The sequence below is a fragment of the Colletotrichum gloeosporioides genome, assembly GCF_011800055.1.
Source record: "Colletotrichum gloeosporioides strain Lc1 chromosome Unknown consensus_74, whole genome shotgun sequence".
Classification (NCBI taxonomy): domain Eukaryota; kingdom Fungi; phylum Ascomycota; class Sordariomycetes; order Glomerellales; family Glomerellaceae; genus Colletotrichum; species Colletotrichum gloeosporioides.
This window is the reverse complement of record NW_025544719.1, coordinates 618333-632948: the sequence shown is the minus strand read 5'-3', so window position 1 is coordinate 632948 and position 14616 is coordinate 618333. Positions and strand designations below refer to the sequence as shown.

Below are 14616 nucleotides of genomic sequence, written 5' to 3'. Positions count from 1 at the left end.
TGTTAGATACAGGACAGGCGTTGGCTTTTATGTTGTCACATACAAGGGGGGCTATGTTGTACTATATTACTCCATTAAAGGGCTTTCTAGAGTTGAATTAAACGGGGCAACGTTTTTGAAACTACAGTCTAGAACAAGCATGTGGTTTGCAAGACTCACTTGCTGGCCAGTAGCTCCTCAGTAGGACGGCTTGATTCTGAGCTGAGGAACCTGCTCGCTCGCTTATATGCATATAAGGCGTATGTGCATCTCCGGAATCTAGGTCCAAATTAAAACGCTTCCACTATAGTTAAAGCATTGCAATTTGCATGTAGGAGTTACTATAGACATACTAATCATTTCTGCGACTTTTCATGCAGATTTGAATTGCCATCGCCTAGGCTGAAGTTTCGCTGTCCACGTCGCTCGTGATGTCGCGTTCTTGTCGCGATGCGACCGGCTTAGTGGGGCCGATGACGGACCGCTGGCCGTGCTGGCCGTCCCGGGACAATGTCGAGCGATGCGACGCGATGCGCGACCGAAAGTGGTGCTCAAAGGGTTGCTTTTTCGTGGTAATATGCTCCGAGCGACTTTTAGCAGTAATTAACGCTGTTTTAAACCAATAACGGACATCCAATGTAGGCCGCTGTTAGTCGGGTGTACCGTCTGGACGATGTTGAATGAATATCAGAAACGCATGCCAGAGCGCATTCTTGAAATGCGCTTACTAGTGACATATCGCAATACTACTAGTTGAGTTTTGTACTTTAGGGTCTGAATACGACGTTATCAACGAGTTTAATAGCCTGGCACTTCATTGTTTGCATCTTTCAGCTGGCTGTCTTGAATGCCACCCAGGGAGTGTTGTTAATAGGAAAGCTGATGTTCAATGACAGCAAACAAATGTTAACACACGTCCACTCGAACGAACGAACAATCAATCAAACGAACATCATTCGAAAAGACTTGCGATATTGTTTAAGATGAGCATTCCTCCTGATTTCAACAGCTTTTAAACATGTTAATATCATGTTTAAAATGTGTTTTTTCTTACTTAACTTATCTAACTAGCTCTCTATATACTTATAATTGTTAGAAATTATATAATTAAAGAAATAATATCTAAAATAAAAAAATCCTAGTTCCTAAGATAAATTCTTAAAATATTAAGCTAGTAAAATTCTCAGTATATAGAGAGACAACTTGAAAAGTTATTTTAGGAAAAAAGCACGGACCCACTCTACCCGCTTTCCCTTCCCGCCTCCCCTTTCGGTTATAGCGCCTTTGAAACTACTAACTTTCAACGACGACCTCAACCCACCGAGCGAATCGCGTCACGAAGCTCTTTACGCGCCGCCAGCTTGCGAGACCTCCGTGGGCGCGTTCTGACGCCCGTATGATCACCCTTCGGAGCGCAACCGGGTTCATGGCCAGCAACTATCCCGTTGTCGATCTCACTATCGACAGTATTGAGCATATCGACCTCACGACTCTAGACGAATCCCCTCCGAGCAGCCCACGCGCATTGAACACCACGAGCGAGCCGCCTCGCAAGAGGCAGCGGCTTGGGGACGATGCCTCCTTCCAGAGTCCTTCGCGGAACCTGGCGGCCTGTCTGAAGGCGCAGGTCAAGCCGTACATCGACGCATGCCTGGCTGAGATCCCCCAAGGCCAGGTTAACACCACCGAGCTGGGTCGAGCGGTAAGAACTACGTGCCTCTCACACCAGAACCTACCTGAAAGAAAGCCCACTCAAACCTTCTGCGGCTAGGTGCTCTGCCGGATTGGCAGCATCGACAAGTTCTCGGCTGAGTTCACCCACAAGAGGGGGTTTCTGTCGTCGGCTTTGGAGCAGCATCTGGCCAAGACGGCGCGGTATCTTATCACGAAATACGCCGCCGAGCCGGTGAGAATATTTGGGTGTGACTTGAGGCAGGCGCGAATTGAGGGCTAACTTGCTGTTGCTAGGAGTTCCAGCTCAACGCGAACACGACAATTGCACCTGCCTTGTCCAACGGCGGAGCTTCGACGCCAACGCCTGTGCCCGCACCTGGACCTTCCCATACGTTGTCAAGGCCTGCGCCCACGGGTGTTACCGCGACTTCCACGACAGAAATCTCCCCGAACGCCGCTACGACATCGACTCATTCTGCGGCAACACCCAAATCCAAAAACCGTCACTCAACTCGAGCGCCAAAGGACACCGTCTCGCCCGCAAACTACCGAACAAAGGCGCGAGCGAAATCATTCAAGTCATGGAAAACACACAACCCCAGACCGGGTCCTGTCACAGCCCGGCACAAGGCACTTAGCGCCTGGGTGCACATGGAGAGACGTCCCTACACGACCACCGAGGAACGCGAAAAGATACTTAAGGGTGCATCCAAGCTCATTCGGTCAGCTGAAGCTGTGGTGTCAAAGGAACCTGTCCCGTTTCATGTCGATTTCACTGCAGAGGAGATGGAGGTTGTCCGCAGGAAGATTCGCGAGTTATGCAACAAGAAGGCTAAGAGCAAGCGAAGTCCTGACACGGCAAAGGAGCTTGGGAAGCTTCTTAGAAAGAATCCCCATCTCCTTACGATTATTCCACCCGACCTCGAGCTCAAGGGAGATCTTGCGAAGAGAGATCAAGTCGCGATTAGGAACCTACTCGATGAGCTAGTCGACCGCTATAAGAAGCCGGCCCGACAAGCGAAGATCCTTATGCTAGAGGTGGACGAGTTCGACAAGCAGAACGAGTCGAGACGTTCTAGCCAGATCTCTTCACTCCTCCTTGCGCGCGAGATTGACGGCAATCGGGGCTTCGGCCGCATGCGCCGTCTTGTCAACTTTACGAATGAGTTTCGAAAGGCCCATGAAGATGACATGGAGATGCGTGCGGAATGGGTCAACTGCGCAGGCGATATCATGACCATCGTCTGGACTTCGGACCACAACTTCATCTGCGGAACGACGACTCATTCAGACTCGCACAATCAGCAGTACAACCGCGACGGGAACTTGCTTCTTTGCTCCTCACAATCCAAGCAGCTGAAGGCATTTGCTGACCACCGAATTCCTCGACCGGTCGTCCAAAGCGGCGAAAACTCCACGGAAGCCATGAGAGAGTCACAGAGCCCCTGGCTTTACTCCTCTGTTGTGTCTTCAGACTACGACAAGGTCAATGACCGCGCCTACACTTCCAGCTTCGACAGGACCGTCAAAGTGTGGAAGGTGACGAAGGATGGAAAGGACATGTCGGCCATTGGCACCTGGCACCACACAGGCAACGTGAACTTTGTTGTCGCTTCGAAACACGAGTCCGGTATGGTGGCTACCGCTGCGGACGTGGCCAGCTACGCCGTCCGCGTCTACCAGATCAACGCCGAAGACGTATCCGCGAGCCCTTTCCATGCGTACAACAACCTGCGAGCTTGGAACGAGGGCAACGAACAGACAACCGAAACCCAAAAATGGGCATACTTTCCGGCTACGATGCAATGGGGCTTGGCTAAGGGCGTTCAACACTTGCTACTTGTCGGATACTCGCCTCGAAGCTTTACTGGAGACGACAACGATATCCCAGAGGACAAGCGGAAGACGGGCGAGATTTGCCTTTGGAACTGCCTGACTGGAGAGCAAATCAAGGTTACGAACAGTTCGCAGAACGTGTTCGAAGTGACTTGGCACCCAACGTTGCCGGTATTCATTGTCGCCACATCCCCGCATGCCACGAACTTGGACGTCAAGACAAAGGGTACACAAGTTCGAGTCTTTCAGCCTGGTCAAGACCAGGATGGGAGGGTTATGTTCCAGGACTATCAAAAGCTTGACTGTCCAGCTGAGGACATCAACGAGGTCACCATCAAGCCCAACAGCAGGTCGCACTCATACGTCACAGCAGCTTGCACTGATGGAAAGGTCTACGTTTGGGATACGGCCCGTGGCGATAAACCCATCCACTCTCTGAAGCATAAGGAGGCCCTTGACAAAGAGAACGAGGACATAGGCGTCAAGTTCACAGCGTGGGGAACTACTGCGGATCGCTTCTACACGGGAGGTGCTGATGGAAGGGTCAAAGTCTGGAATGTCAGGGACCTTCGCCAGCCCCTAGTTCGTGATTTACTGGAGGCCCCCGGCTGTGTGACCAGCGGTGCCTTCTCACCGGACTTCTCGAAGCTTGTCATCGGAGATGCCACCGGACGTGTAATGCTGCTGTCACTGGACGAGGAAGACGAGCCACCTGCGAACTTTGTCCAGCGAGGGTCTCGGCGCGTCCGCCGCCCATTGGCATTCAAGGCACACGACGAGCCGCCCCCGCCCGGCTCGAACGCAGCGTCGGATTCAGGATCCGCGCGTGGAAATCACTGGCTATCCACGGGCCAGCTAACCCGACACCCGGACCCTACGATCGGAGTCATTCAGGGACCGTCTTACTCGGAACTCGGATTTTACCGGAAGGAGTTTCATTTTGAAGAGGACCCCTCCCAACCCCTATTAGCAAAGAATGAAGAGGAACAGCAGGAGAATAAGAAGATGTTCAGGCCATCTTCGAGAACTTCTCGCATTCGGCCACCTACGGCATCTGCTTCCGCCGCACTTCAAGTCAGGCACTACGATAACATAGCCAAAGACTTGGATTTAAACATGCTGGACGAGATGACCAAGTTAGACTTGGTAATGGATAACGTCGACCTTGACGACCCCGTTGAAGACCTAGGATTCGACTTTGACTGGGAAGAGGAGTAGCAAAGACTACTCTACACGCTTTTCGCATTAGCTAGGAGTTACGAGGTTAGCCACTATGCTACTACAGGTTGCTTTAAGGTGCCGGGATGGCCCAGGATGTAGATTAGTTGTATAACGAATATAAGAACTTACGAACTGAATGTTTTTTATCACTTAATTTTATGATTATCTAACTGCTTTTTAGCTGCTCCTTCTCTTCTAATCCTAGCTATTCTTTTATAAAGGTAACTTAATCTAAATAAATAATATTAGCTAGCTTATTATTAATTATTAGTTTTCTTTTCTTTCTTACTTATGTTATATAAAATGTGATAATGTATTATGTAGAATCAGGTAGCTAGCTTTCAAGTTTTACTCGTTCTGCATACTATAACTAGCTAGCAAATGCTATGCTGCGTTATCTTAGCTGTTGATCTGCTCTGCTTTATGCACTCCCTCTCTAGATGCCTGGTCTTTTGTGTTGGTTTGCACACGAAACCGGTGCATAAACTACAGGTGAATCAATTCTTAACCTCTGAATTCATCAATCTTCGCCTGTTATGCTATCTAGACACCTATTGCTTTCAGGAGTTCTCGCCTTACCCAAACGAGCCTTGAGCGTATCATTTTTGTGTTTCTCATATTCAGCCTTAAGTCGCATTCTGTTACATATAGATTTCTGCGTCCCTAAACCGTTGCTTCTGCAAGATGCTGCTCTTACGAAGCCGCTCAGCTCACCAGTCACAAGTTGCTTAATAAGTATGTAGGGAACTATTCGAATACGTGAAGTAGATCTGCTGTTTTCTTTCCAGCAAGAACAATTCTTTCTCTTGCGGGTGGATGGCCTGAAGCTCGCCGAGTCGATTTCTACTGTGGACCTTGCGGACCCTGGCGTCCTGCGTATATGAAAGACCGGGAACAACAGGCAGGTGTGCAATAGCCTGTGTCGGCCAGGGCTCTTGTCGTATTCATGTGAAATCATCTCATATAAGGGAATACGATCTACCGCTTCTTAGAACCGATGGGTACGCACCGATCAGGCAGGTAGTGGTACTTGAACAGCCCTCAGACAAATTGAGCAACCTAGACTTCTACATATACACACTAAACCCCATATTGGCATTTTACCTATTTCGCCTGCGAGAGTAACGCCCCATGTCAGGACTCTCAGTCTTTGGGTCTTCATCTGCACTCGTGTCTATATAACGCAGTATGTTAGCAGAAGCACGCACATCAGAACCAACCAGATGGACGCAGCTGACGACGTGACGACACTTGCTGCATAAAGTCAGTAAATTGAAGCAAACCTTCTCCTAGAAGTTACTCGAGGGTTTCTCAGGATTTCCTCATTCATGACGTCCCAGCATGACAAATAGTAACCAGAGAGTTGTCATGCTGGGACGTCATGAATGAGAGTATTCATGAGTGAACGTACGTGCGAAAGACGACAGAGGCATGGGGTGATGTCTGGACCCGTCCAGGTCTGCTTTAGCCCGTACGGTATGCTATTTGAACAGAGGGATTGCTTAAGAGACGTATTGCCTACTCTTCGCTGGCAAGACCGGAGACATCTCTCTGGGTCGTGATCTTTTGGAATCCTTCAGCACAAAGTGAAAATGAAGCGATTTAAACTGCAAGAAGCCAACGGAGGGCCATGTCACAGCCAAGCCATGGTGAAGCCAGTGTACTACGTGAGATTCCTTCCCATGAAGGAGGCAAGAGATCTGAGGCTTATCAACTTGCTTATAATACATAGCTCTCAGAATTACAGGTCAATAGATTAGGATACACAAATCAGTAGCCGCCCAGCACCCAGTACTTGATGTGTTGTGTTCTGTCTGAGCGTTTGATCTCATGGGCTGAGCATGTTCAGCATGAGCGAGGTGTCACTGCTTCTCATTTTACATACAAGAAGCCATGGCTACGTTCTTCAGTGTCTCCTGTTTATTATTTAGGGGCACTTTCAAGGAAGAAACAAGAGGTAGACCTATGCCTGAGGGCGTAGGGAAACAACCAAAAGTCTACAACCATCAGCGACACAACATCTGGTGATGAATCGCATCACTTCAATCGATCAAGACACCCGTGCCATGGTCGTTTAGGTTGCGTGCGGCTATGACTTGTTCCCATTTGAAGTAGGTATTACAATTGGACACAGACAGTGAGACTGCCACAGATATCATCGCCACGCTGAGTAGTCAGTGTCTCCCGACGAAGTCATCTCATACATACCCCAACTGCCACAACATGTCTCTCTCTCTCCAGTGCTGAGAGCATAAAACATCCCGCAACATCCTCAAGGCACTATCTGCAGCAGTCGACCGCTCCATGGTCTTCCTCAATTGTAGTCAATTGGGCCATGGTTCAAGCTTAAAAGCACGCACCATGCCTTGCGTGACAACTTCTTCAGCTCAAAGGACACCAACATCACTTCAAGGTTTTCAACAACGACCTGCAACCCCTGTTGCCCGTCATCCGCGCGGTCTGCAACCCCTTCCTTCATATTCACCCTCTCGCAACTCACTCCATTCACAGCTTAAGACCTCTATCTGCTCTAAAAAATCAGCCTCAGAGGGTGGTGATGAAACCTCACAGTTCAAGTACTCAATGAACTAGAGAAGAAGTTTCCTTCACTTCAAACAACATTGTTGTGGCGGTTCTCCAACTCTGCGCGGGTGAACAAAGACTTGATGTAAGAGAAAGAATAGGTCGGGGTTGGGGGTGAGGTTCCTCGCCTGCCATAACAAATGCATCCTCATGAGCTGTTACACCTTTGCGCACAGCCACCCTCGAAGAACCCATCACGGCCAGGTTCAAAGAATCTACTTCAGCCTCCTCAAAGAACTGCCTACCAGTAATCAGTACCACAAGTCCCTATGTTCACAGTATCGGGTGAACTAAAGAAGATACTTTCTCCTAATCCAGCAGTCCGGCCTGCTCTGGACTTCATCTGCTTCTCTGCACGAGAAAGGATAGATGAGAGACCATCTGGTTTTCTTGACTGCTCAAAAATAAACATAAGATGATGATGAGAGACTAGGATGAAGGCAGGTAGAGGTCAAAGGGACGACAAAAGAGATGACAACGAGGACAACAGATCTAATGATATAGACAACAGGAACAGCAACGAGGGTAACAGGGACAACGACGAGTATGAGGACGACAGAGACTACAACAGTAACAACAACTACAACAACAATAGCAGGGTACAAATATGCGCATAGGGAAACCATGCAGTCTAACTCAGAGTAGGAGGGTGATGGGGGTTCCTGCTGTGACCACCACGTTCATGACAATAATCACACTCCAAATCTTAGCATCAAGGCCTCCTCTCATCTAGCCTCAATAATTGACAACTTCACAGCTTGACTTCAGGATCCAGATGGGTAAGAATAATGTCTTTCTGTCATGATTGATTCCGATGCAGAAATCGCTTCCTGTAGACATACAGTTTTATGTACAGACGCTCACACAAACACACACACACACACACACACACACATAGAGAGACCACTGAAAAAGAAATGACACTCCTGAACAGATACACATGTACTCTCTCCTCTCTGCCCGCGGGTATGATGCAAACCTCGCGTCTTCGTTCTGAAACGCTGCTCTTGATCTTGAGTTCTTCTCGTCTCTCGGCTCGGCTCGATGTCCTCGTTTTTCCCCCTCCACATGCCCATAAGACATCACCTCTGGAAAAATAAATTCAAAAACACCTTGTGGCTCGACCTTTCCGTATCCAGTCCTTGGATTGGGGGGCCCTGCGGCCGCCGAGAAAGAGAAAAAAAGTTGCCGCCATCTATATGCAAAAGTAACCATCTAACTTCTTGATGCGCATGCGCGTGAAATCCATCTCAGTCGTCTTGGTTGACTGGAGCATATCTGCCGCTGCCACTGCTGCTCTGATTCCGCGTGCGGCTGACGACCCTCGACACCCATCCGCTGATGGTGCTGCTGGCCTCGCCGTCCTGGCCCTTGCCGTCGGGGATGTCGGGCGGGTCGAGCGACAGCCCAGGAATGGCGTTCTGGGCTGTGAAGGCGGGCCGTCCGCGGTACGAGCCGACCGGTGAGCCGGGCATGAGAGAGCCGGTCTCGGCCGCATGGACGGACGGGGTGCCGATGACCGTGCTCGCGTCGCCGAAGAGTGAGTCCATCTCCTCCAGACGGACTCCACAAGTCTCGGGGTAGATGAAGTACACTCCAGATCGTTAGTGGGGATGCTTATTTTGCGGGTCACGATGATCAACTTACCCACGACGAAACTGACAGCGCAGAAGAAAGCGTGCACCAAGTACAATCTCCACTTGATATAATCTTGCAGGATGGGCGTCAGTTCTCCTACCAGCCAGTTGAAAGCCCAGTTGGTCGCGGTAGACAAACTGGCACCCTTGGAGCGAATGCTGAGAGGCAAAATCTCCGGGGGGTACAACCAGGGGATAGGGCCCCACGAGTAGCCGAATGCCGCGTTGTAGATCATGACAAAGATGACAACTAGGTTGGGCGTTGCGGGAATGTCCAGGTAGATCCAGTACGAAATCAAAGACAACGAAACCGACATGACGATTGCACCGCTGAGCAAAATGGGACGTCTGCCCCACCTGTCAACGAGGTACCACGGAGGGATGGTGGACAGGAAATAGGTGATTGAGTTGACACCGGCCATGAGCACAGCATTGCGCCCAACCCAGCCAGCAGACTCGAAAACCTTGGGAGCGTAGTAGCTGATGACGTTGATGCCGTTGAGCTGGGCAAGACCTTGGGCCGACATGGCGATGAACACACGGGTGCTGTATCGTCGGAACATCTCGGCGTAGGTTCGTTCGCCTTCCTGGCGCTGGAGCAGGACGTTCATCTTGATCTCGCGGTATTCTTCGCGGGCCTTGGGGTTGTGGATATCACCCTTGCCATAGAGGTTGGCAATGACGACAATGCCCTCCTCGTCGTGGTCATTATCGAGAAGCCATCTGTTCACGTGTCAGGCAAGCAGCAAAAAGTCACATGAGACAGAATACCAACCTTGGAGACTCTACGATAACCAGGCTGCCGAGGCCGAGCAGAGCACCCATCACGCACTGCATCAACAGAGGAATACGCCACGCCATGTCACTTTCGATGAAGCTGCAGAAGTAGTCGACCCAGACGGAGGTGGCATAACCGATGATGTTGCCGGAGAACTCAATGCAGGCGAGCTTTCCACGGTTATGGGGAGGGGAGATCTCGGACTGATAGACAGGCACAATGGTGGACAGGGCACCGACACCTAGACCAGCAACGATTCTACCCAGCAGCATCATGGGCATGCCGTTGGCGAATGTCTGGAAGGCACCGCCAATGAAGAAGATGATGGAGCCGTATAGAATCGTCTTGCGGCGGCCGATGATGTCTCCGACCTTACCAACAATGAGGGAGGAAATCAATGCACCAATCTCGAGAATGGCAACCATGGTGCCAATCTCGAGACTGGAGGGGTGATTGAAGTAGTTCAAGAAGTACGCGCCGCTGTAGACCCCATGTGTTAGCGATAAGCATCGACGGGGGAGGGTGGGCGGCAGAAGACGTACGTGATGATACCGGACATGACTCCTTGATCATAGCCGAACAGGAAGACGCCTAACGATACGAAAATACTCGTAAAGTAACTACAGCGTGGTCAGCCATCGTGAAGCAAAGCGCGATAAGGGTGTTTTGGAGGGGGGGACGCACATCAGCGCCTTGCCGGTAAGGCCGTGGATTGATTGACCGCCCGACATGATGAGGCCGATGACTCGCTCCGCGCGGGTCGGACGTGGTTGGGCAATGTCTGGGACTTGGATGGCCTCCTTATTAACGACTCCACGGCGTGTTGGCGATCTATCGTGGCGGTTGGGAGAGTCGAGTTGGATGCGGACACGCTTCGGTTTTGTCTGCTTGTGGGAGGGATGCCTCTTGTGGACGCCGGCTAGCAGCTCGTCTTCGATGTCGCTGCCGAGCTGGAGGCGAAGAGGGTCTTCCTCGTGGTCGAGCTGCTCAGCAATGTCCCCCGTGTCGGTCCAGGAAGACTCGTCGGAGGCGGAGCGGGAGGAATCTTCAGATGACCGCTGGCCGTGATGGTGGTGTTTGTCGTATGAAGAATCAGTGTGGGTGTGGCGGTGGTCACGGTGTTGGTGGCCGTTGTCGTCCCGATCAGATGCAAGCAATGACGTCGATTGCTCGGTCTGGTCTGGGCGGGACTGCAGGGTCCGCAAGGGGATGTTGGACGGGAGTCTTCTGCCGTTTGAGGAGGGAATCTTGGGCGGTTGATGGGGCTGATTAGCAGCAGCACCCTTCCGCTCACGAAGAATTAAAAAGGTTGGGGGGGAAGGGGGGATAAAAAGAATGCGTCGAGTCTAAAAACCGGTCGACACGGACAGCGAGTAAGAGGCAGCAGGATGACGGATCAGTCAGGGTCTGTCTGCAGCAGCGGCGAGGAGCCGTATCGGCATCTACCTGGGTCTGTACACGGTAAGGTACCTCCAGTGGGTAGGTAAGGTAGTGTACTATGCAGTACAGCAGGGCAGGGTGCAATTGACCTGGTGAGGACGGGAGTGTGAGGTGAGAGAGCGTGCGTGCGTGCGACGTGCAGGCGGGCGGGCTGGCTGGCCGTAAACCGCTAGTATGTATGCGGTACAGCGAACTGGCACTCTCTGGGGATGATGATTGGGGATTGGAGGGGAAAAGATGGTTGGGCTGGAAGGGAGGGCCCAGGCCAGGCTGGAAAGACAGGCAGCGGGTGGCAGGGGTACAGAGTAGAGGGCCGAGGAAGTGGAGGAGAGGAGAGGAGGCCGAGAAGGCAAGCGGGATGGGGACGGGATGCAGCTGGAGAGGACGACGGCGTCAGTCAGTGTCCCGGTCCGGCCTGGTTTGGGGGTGGAAGCCGCTTGATGCTATGGATGCAACCTCCTGCACAGTGACACACAGTGATCCTTGGGAAACCACTGGAGAGCAGGGGAATGGCTGTTTCGGCCCACTTCAACTCGCTGGTGCAGTGTGAGCACGACTGGAAGGTCTCCACTGTGGATCCACAGGTGTCCGTGTCTGCTGCTGTCTGCCTCACCCAGGTCAGGTTGCTCGTCGTCCAAAATGCGTGGTAAGAGACAAGTTATGCCTTCAGCTGTGTCTTCAGCTTGTTTTTCTTGTTTGCTTGTCTGGTATTAAACCCAAGACGTGGGCAATTGACACAGGACGGACACAACAGGGCTGGTCTGGCCTGATATGACGAACGGAACTGAACAGAAGAAGCCCGGTCTGGTCTTCTTTGCGTCGTCTCGTCTGTATTGCTGGGCCTTTTTTTAGCCTTCCAAAGCAGGAATTCAGGTTCCCAGCTGTTGTTGTCTGATGCTGGGCCGCGCTGGGGGCACAGGTATTCTCGTACCTTTGGGTAAAGCGCACGACTCTGACTGGACAGCTCAATTGGGGATTTGGGGGAAAACTGGCCGGGGGGTCTGGTCTGCAGATACCGATACCAAGCAGATGACCAGATGCCAACCTTTTTTGTTCGAGAGCCTGTCGGTCCAAGGGTTGCAGCGGCAGCGGCAGCAACAGCGACAACAGCACGAAGCAACACGCTGAAAAAGTACAGGCGCCGTTGTACTCCTAAGCAGACGAGTCCACCTGATGCTGCCTTACGCAACGGTGCAGGAGCCGATGGGGATTCGGGGGCGGGAGAGAGGCAGAAATGGAGATGCGGATGCAAAAGTCTCGTTTCTGCTGCCTCGCTGTCTCTCCGTTTGGGCTGTCTTTCCCTAAACCTGCTGGTTTTCGGGTCGTTCCCTGCGCTTGGCGTCTAGCGTCTCTGAGGCAATCTGTCCAGTAGCGCAGATCTACCGACCTATGCCTTGGCACAAGGGAATTGAAAGAGAGAGAGAAAAGCCCCCGTTCGTCGAGACGAGTGAGCGAGCAGCGATAACAGCAGCCACGCGCAGAAAAGGGCGATGACGAAGTTGAACGGAGCTAGACAGGCCCGGTACGAGGCAAACGGTAGCGCGCCGACACCGTCGCCGTCTCGCTGGATCTGCTGGCGTCGCAGCGGTACGTCTTGGATACCGAACAGAACAGATGATGGGGGAAATGGTGGTCAATGGCAATTGCAGGCATAAAACGAGAGGGTCAAGACGTCGGTCATGTGCCCTTTTTTTTCGAGGCGGCGAGTCGGGGATGTATGGCCAAAGGAGTGTCAGATGGTCGGAATGGTTGAAGGTGGTTGACTTGGGAGCCTCCCTCGGGTGCAGCACGAGACCTCCTTTTCTTTGCCTTTCGGCTTCAGAGTTAACAGATGTTCCCTTCCCTCTTCCCCTGAAATGAGGATTATCCGAGCCTGGCGCAGGGGGTAACGAGAGCTGAGGGCGGGACACCGGGACTCTGCGACTCTTGGGACAGCTGGGATCTGGGTGCCGGACGGGACGGCGTAGCCAATCTGCCAACGCAATCAAGAGATGAGGCCGTAAGAGATTGGCGGTGCAAATCCATAGGTACTATGTAGGCACAGTACCGCAGTACTGATTACCTCACGTTCAGCACACAGAAACACCCGCCTACTGATGGGAGGTATCCGTCAGATAGTAGGTGCTCCGCCAGTGTGCTACGCGTCCCCCGTCTCGTCTCTCATCTCGTCCAATCTGCTTCAGCCCACTCGTCTCCAGATTCACAATCCCTCCACTCCCTTCCCACTCACTCACTTTCCAACCCGCCATGGCGCCCCCGACCACCTGTCCGCCGTCGCCGCCGCACGCCAACCACACGCTACATTTCCTAGCTTGGCGGCCAACCTCAACTTTACGTGCCGCAGCATCATTATCTAATTATGTGAGGCCCCCCAAACTTCAAAATACGCTGACCACGCACGTGAAACCAAATGCTGACTCGATTTGTGGGTAGGTCCAGTTATCCCCCATCGACCCGGGGGAAAGGATCAACCGCCGTTTTCCAGTTGCAGTCGGCCCTTCGGACCATCTCTCTCCAAGGAGTTCCTGTGGCCGACGACAACCGCCCATGCATGTTTTCTGCTGTAGGGTAGGAGGATGTGCCCAATTGACATTGAGCCTCCGTTTGAACCAATTAATCTTTGAGGTAACCGCAAAGCTTCAGAACACCCTCAGACGAAGATCATTCGCGGCCCGATCGTGGCGGATCGCCTTTGAATTTCGCCGGTGCGGCTCGCACATGCCAAAGTCAATTGACGATGGAATTTTCATGCGTCGCCCGTTCCCGTTCCCGTTCCCCCCGCCCGCCGTTCAGCACAGGCGTTTCCAGCGTCTTCCAACGGTCGCTGTGGCGAAGCACACGGCCCCGTTTCGACGACGACGATGCCGAAGCGCTTCGCCGTAGCGGACCCGCAACGGTCGGTTGGCCGCTTCCGACCCTCGACGTCATTTCTCTCAATCCCAGCGTCCTATTTTCGGGATCATCCCTCTCTGCGCCCCAAAAAATCCCAGCACGTTGTCGCCGTTGCACATTGAGGGTTTATCCTGCAACCACCGCCTTACCCCAGACAATGCAACCGACTTCCAGATCTTGGTATTCGTTGTCTCTCGCACCTTTTCCTCTTCCGACCATCAACCGCGATAGCCTCGACGTTTTGACAACTCATCATTCGTGCACTGTACAACAACCTGGACCCTGAAATGATGGCTGTCATTTTGCCGGAATCTGGCTCCACCCAACGGTCCACCTGATTCAGATTCCTGCGGGCATCGTTTGCAATCACCGTCAATCGTGGGCTCGTGGCCATACGCGGGCTTGAGAGCTGCATTGGAGCGGGGTAATCGTCCAGAAAATGGTTCCTTCTCCCCGCGTCTGGTGCTCACGAGTTGTATTCCGACATGCAACTATTCTGCCTCTGTGTGGAGGGGAAATTCATACTTTTGACTAAGAATTGAAGAACGAAACGTCCCGATCTAGCTTGTAAAGTGG

At 52.1% G+C, this 14616-nt stretch overlaps 2 protein-coding genes across 2 annotated transcripts; one reads left to right on the top strand and one right to left on the bottom strand.

Annotated features, from left to right (window-relative positions):
- Nucleotides 1-1375: 1375 nt before the first annotated feature.
- Nucleotides 1376-4707, top strand: GCG54_00003526 (uncharacterized protein; the record flags this gene model as incomplete). The annotated part of the gene is made up of 3 exons (XM_045403599.1): nucleotides 1376-1681; nucleotides 1751-1885; nucleotides 1948-4707. The coding sequence occupies 3 exons, from the start codon at nucleotides 1376-1378 to the stop codon at nucleotides 4705-4707; spliced, it is 3201 nt and encodes a 1066-aa protein (XP_045259787.1).
- A 3836-nt stretch (nucleotides 4708-8543) lies between these two features.
- On the bottom strand, nucleotides 8544-11054 carry GCG54_00003525 (High-affinity glucose transporter; the record flags this gene model as incomplete). Its single annotated transcript, XM_045403598.1, has 5 exons — nucleotides 8544-8887; nucleotides 8941-9653; nucleotides 9706-10188; nucleotides 10251-10328; nucleotides 10393-11054. Coding segments are annotated over 5 exons (2280 nt in total), but the record flags the coding sequence as incomplete, so codon positions are not given.
- Nucleotides 11055-14616: the final 3562 nt, after the last annotated feature.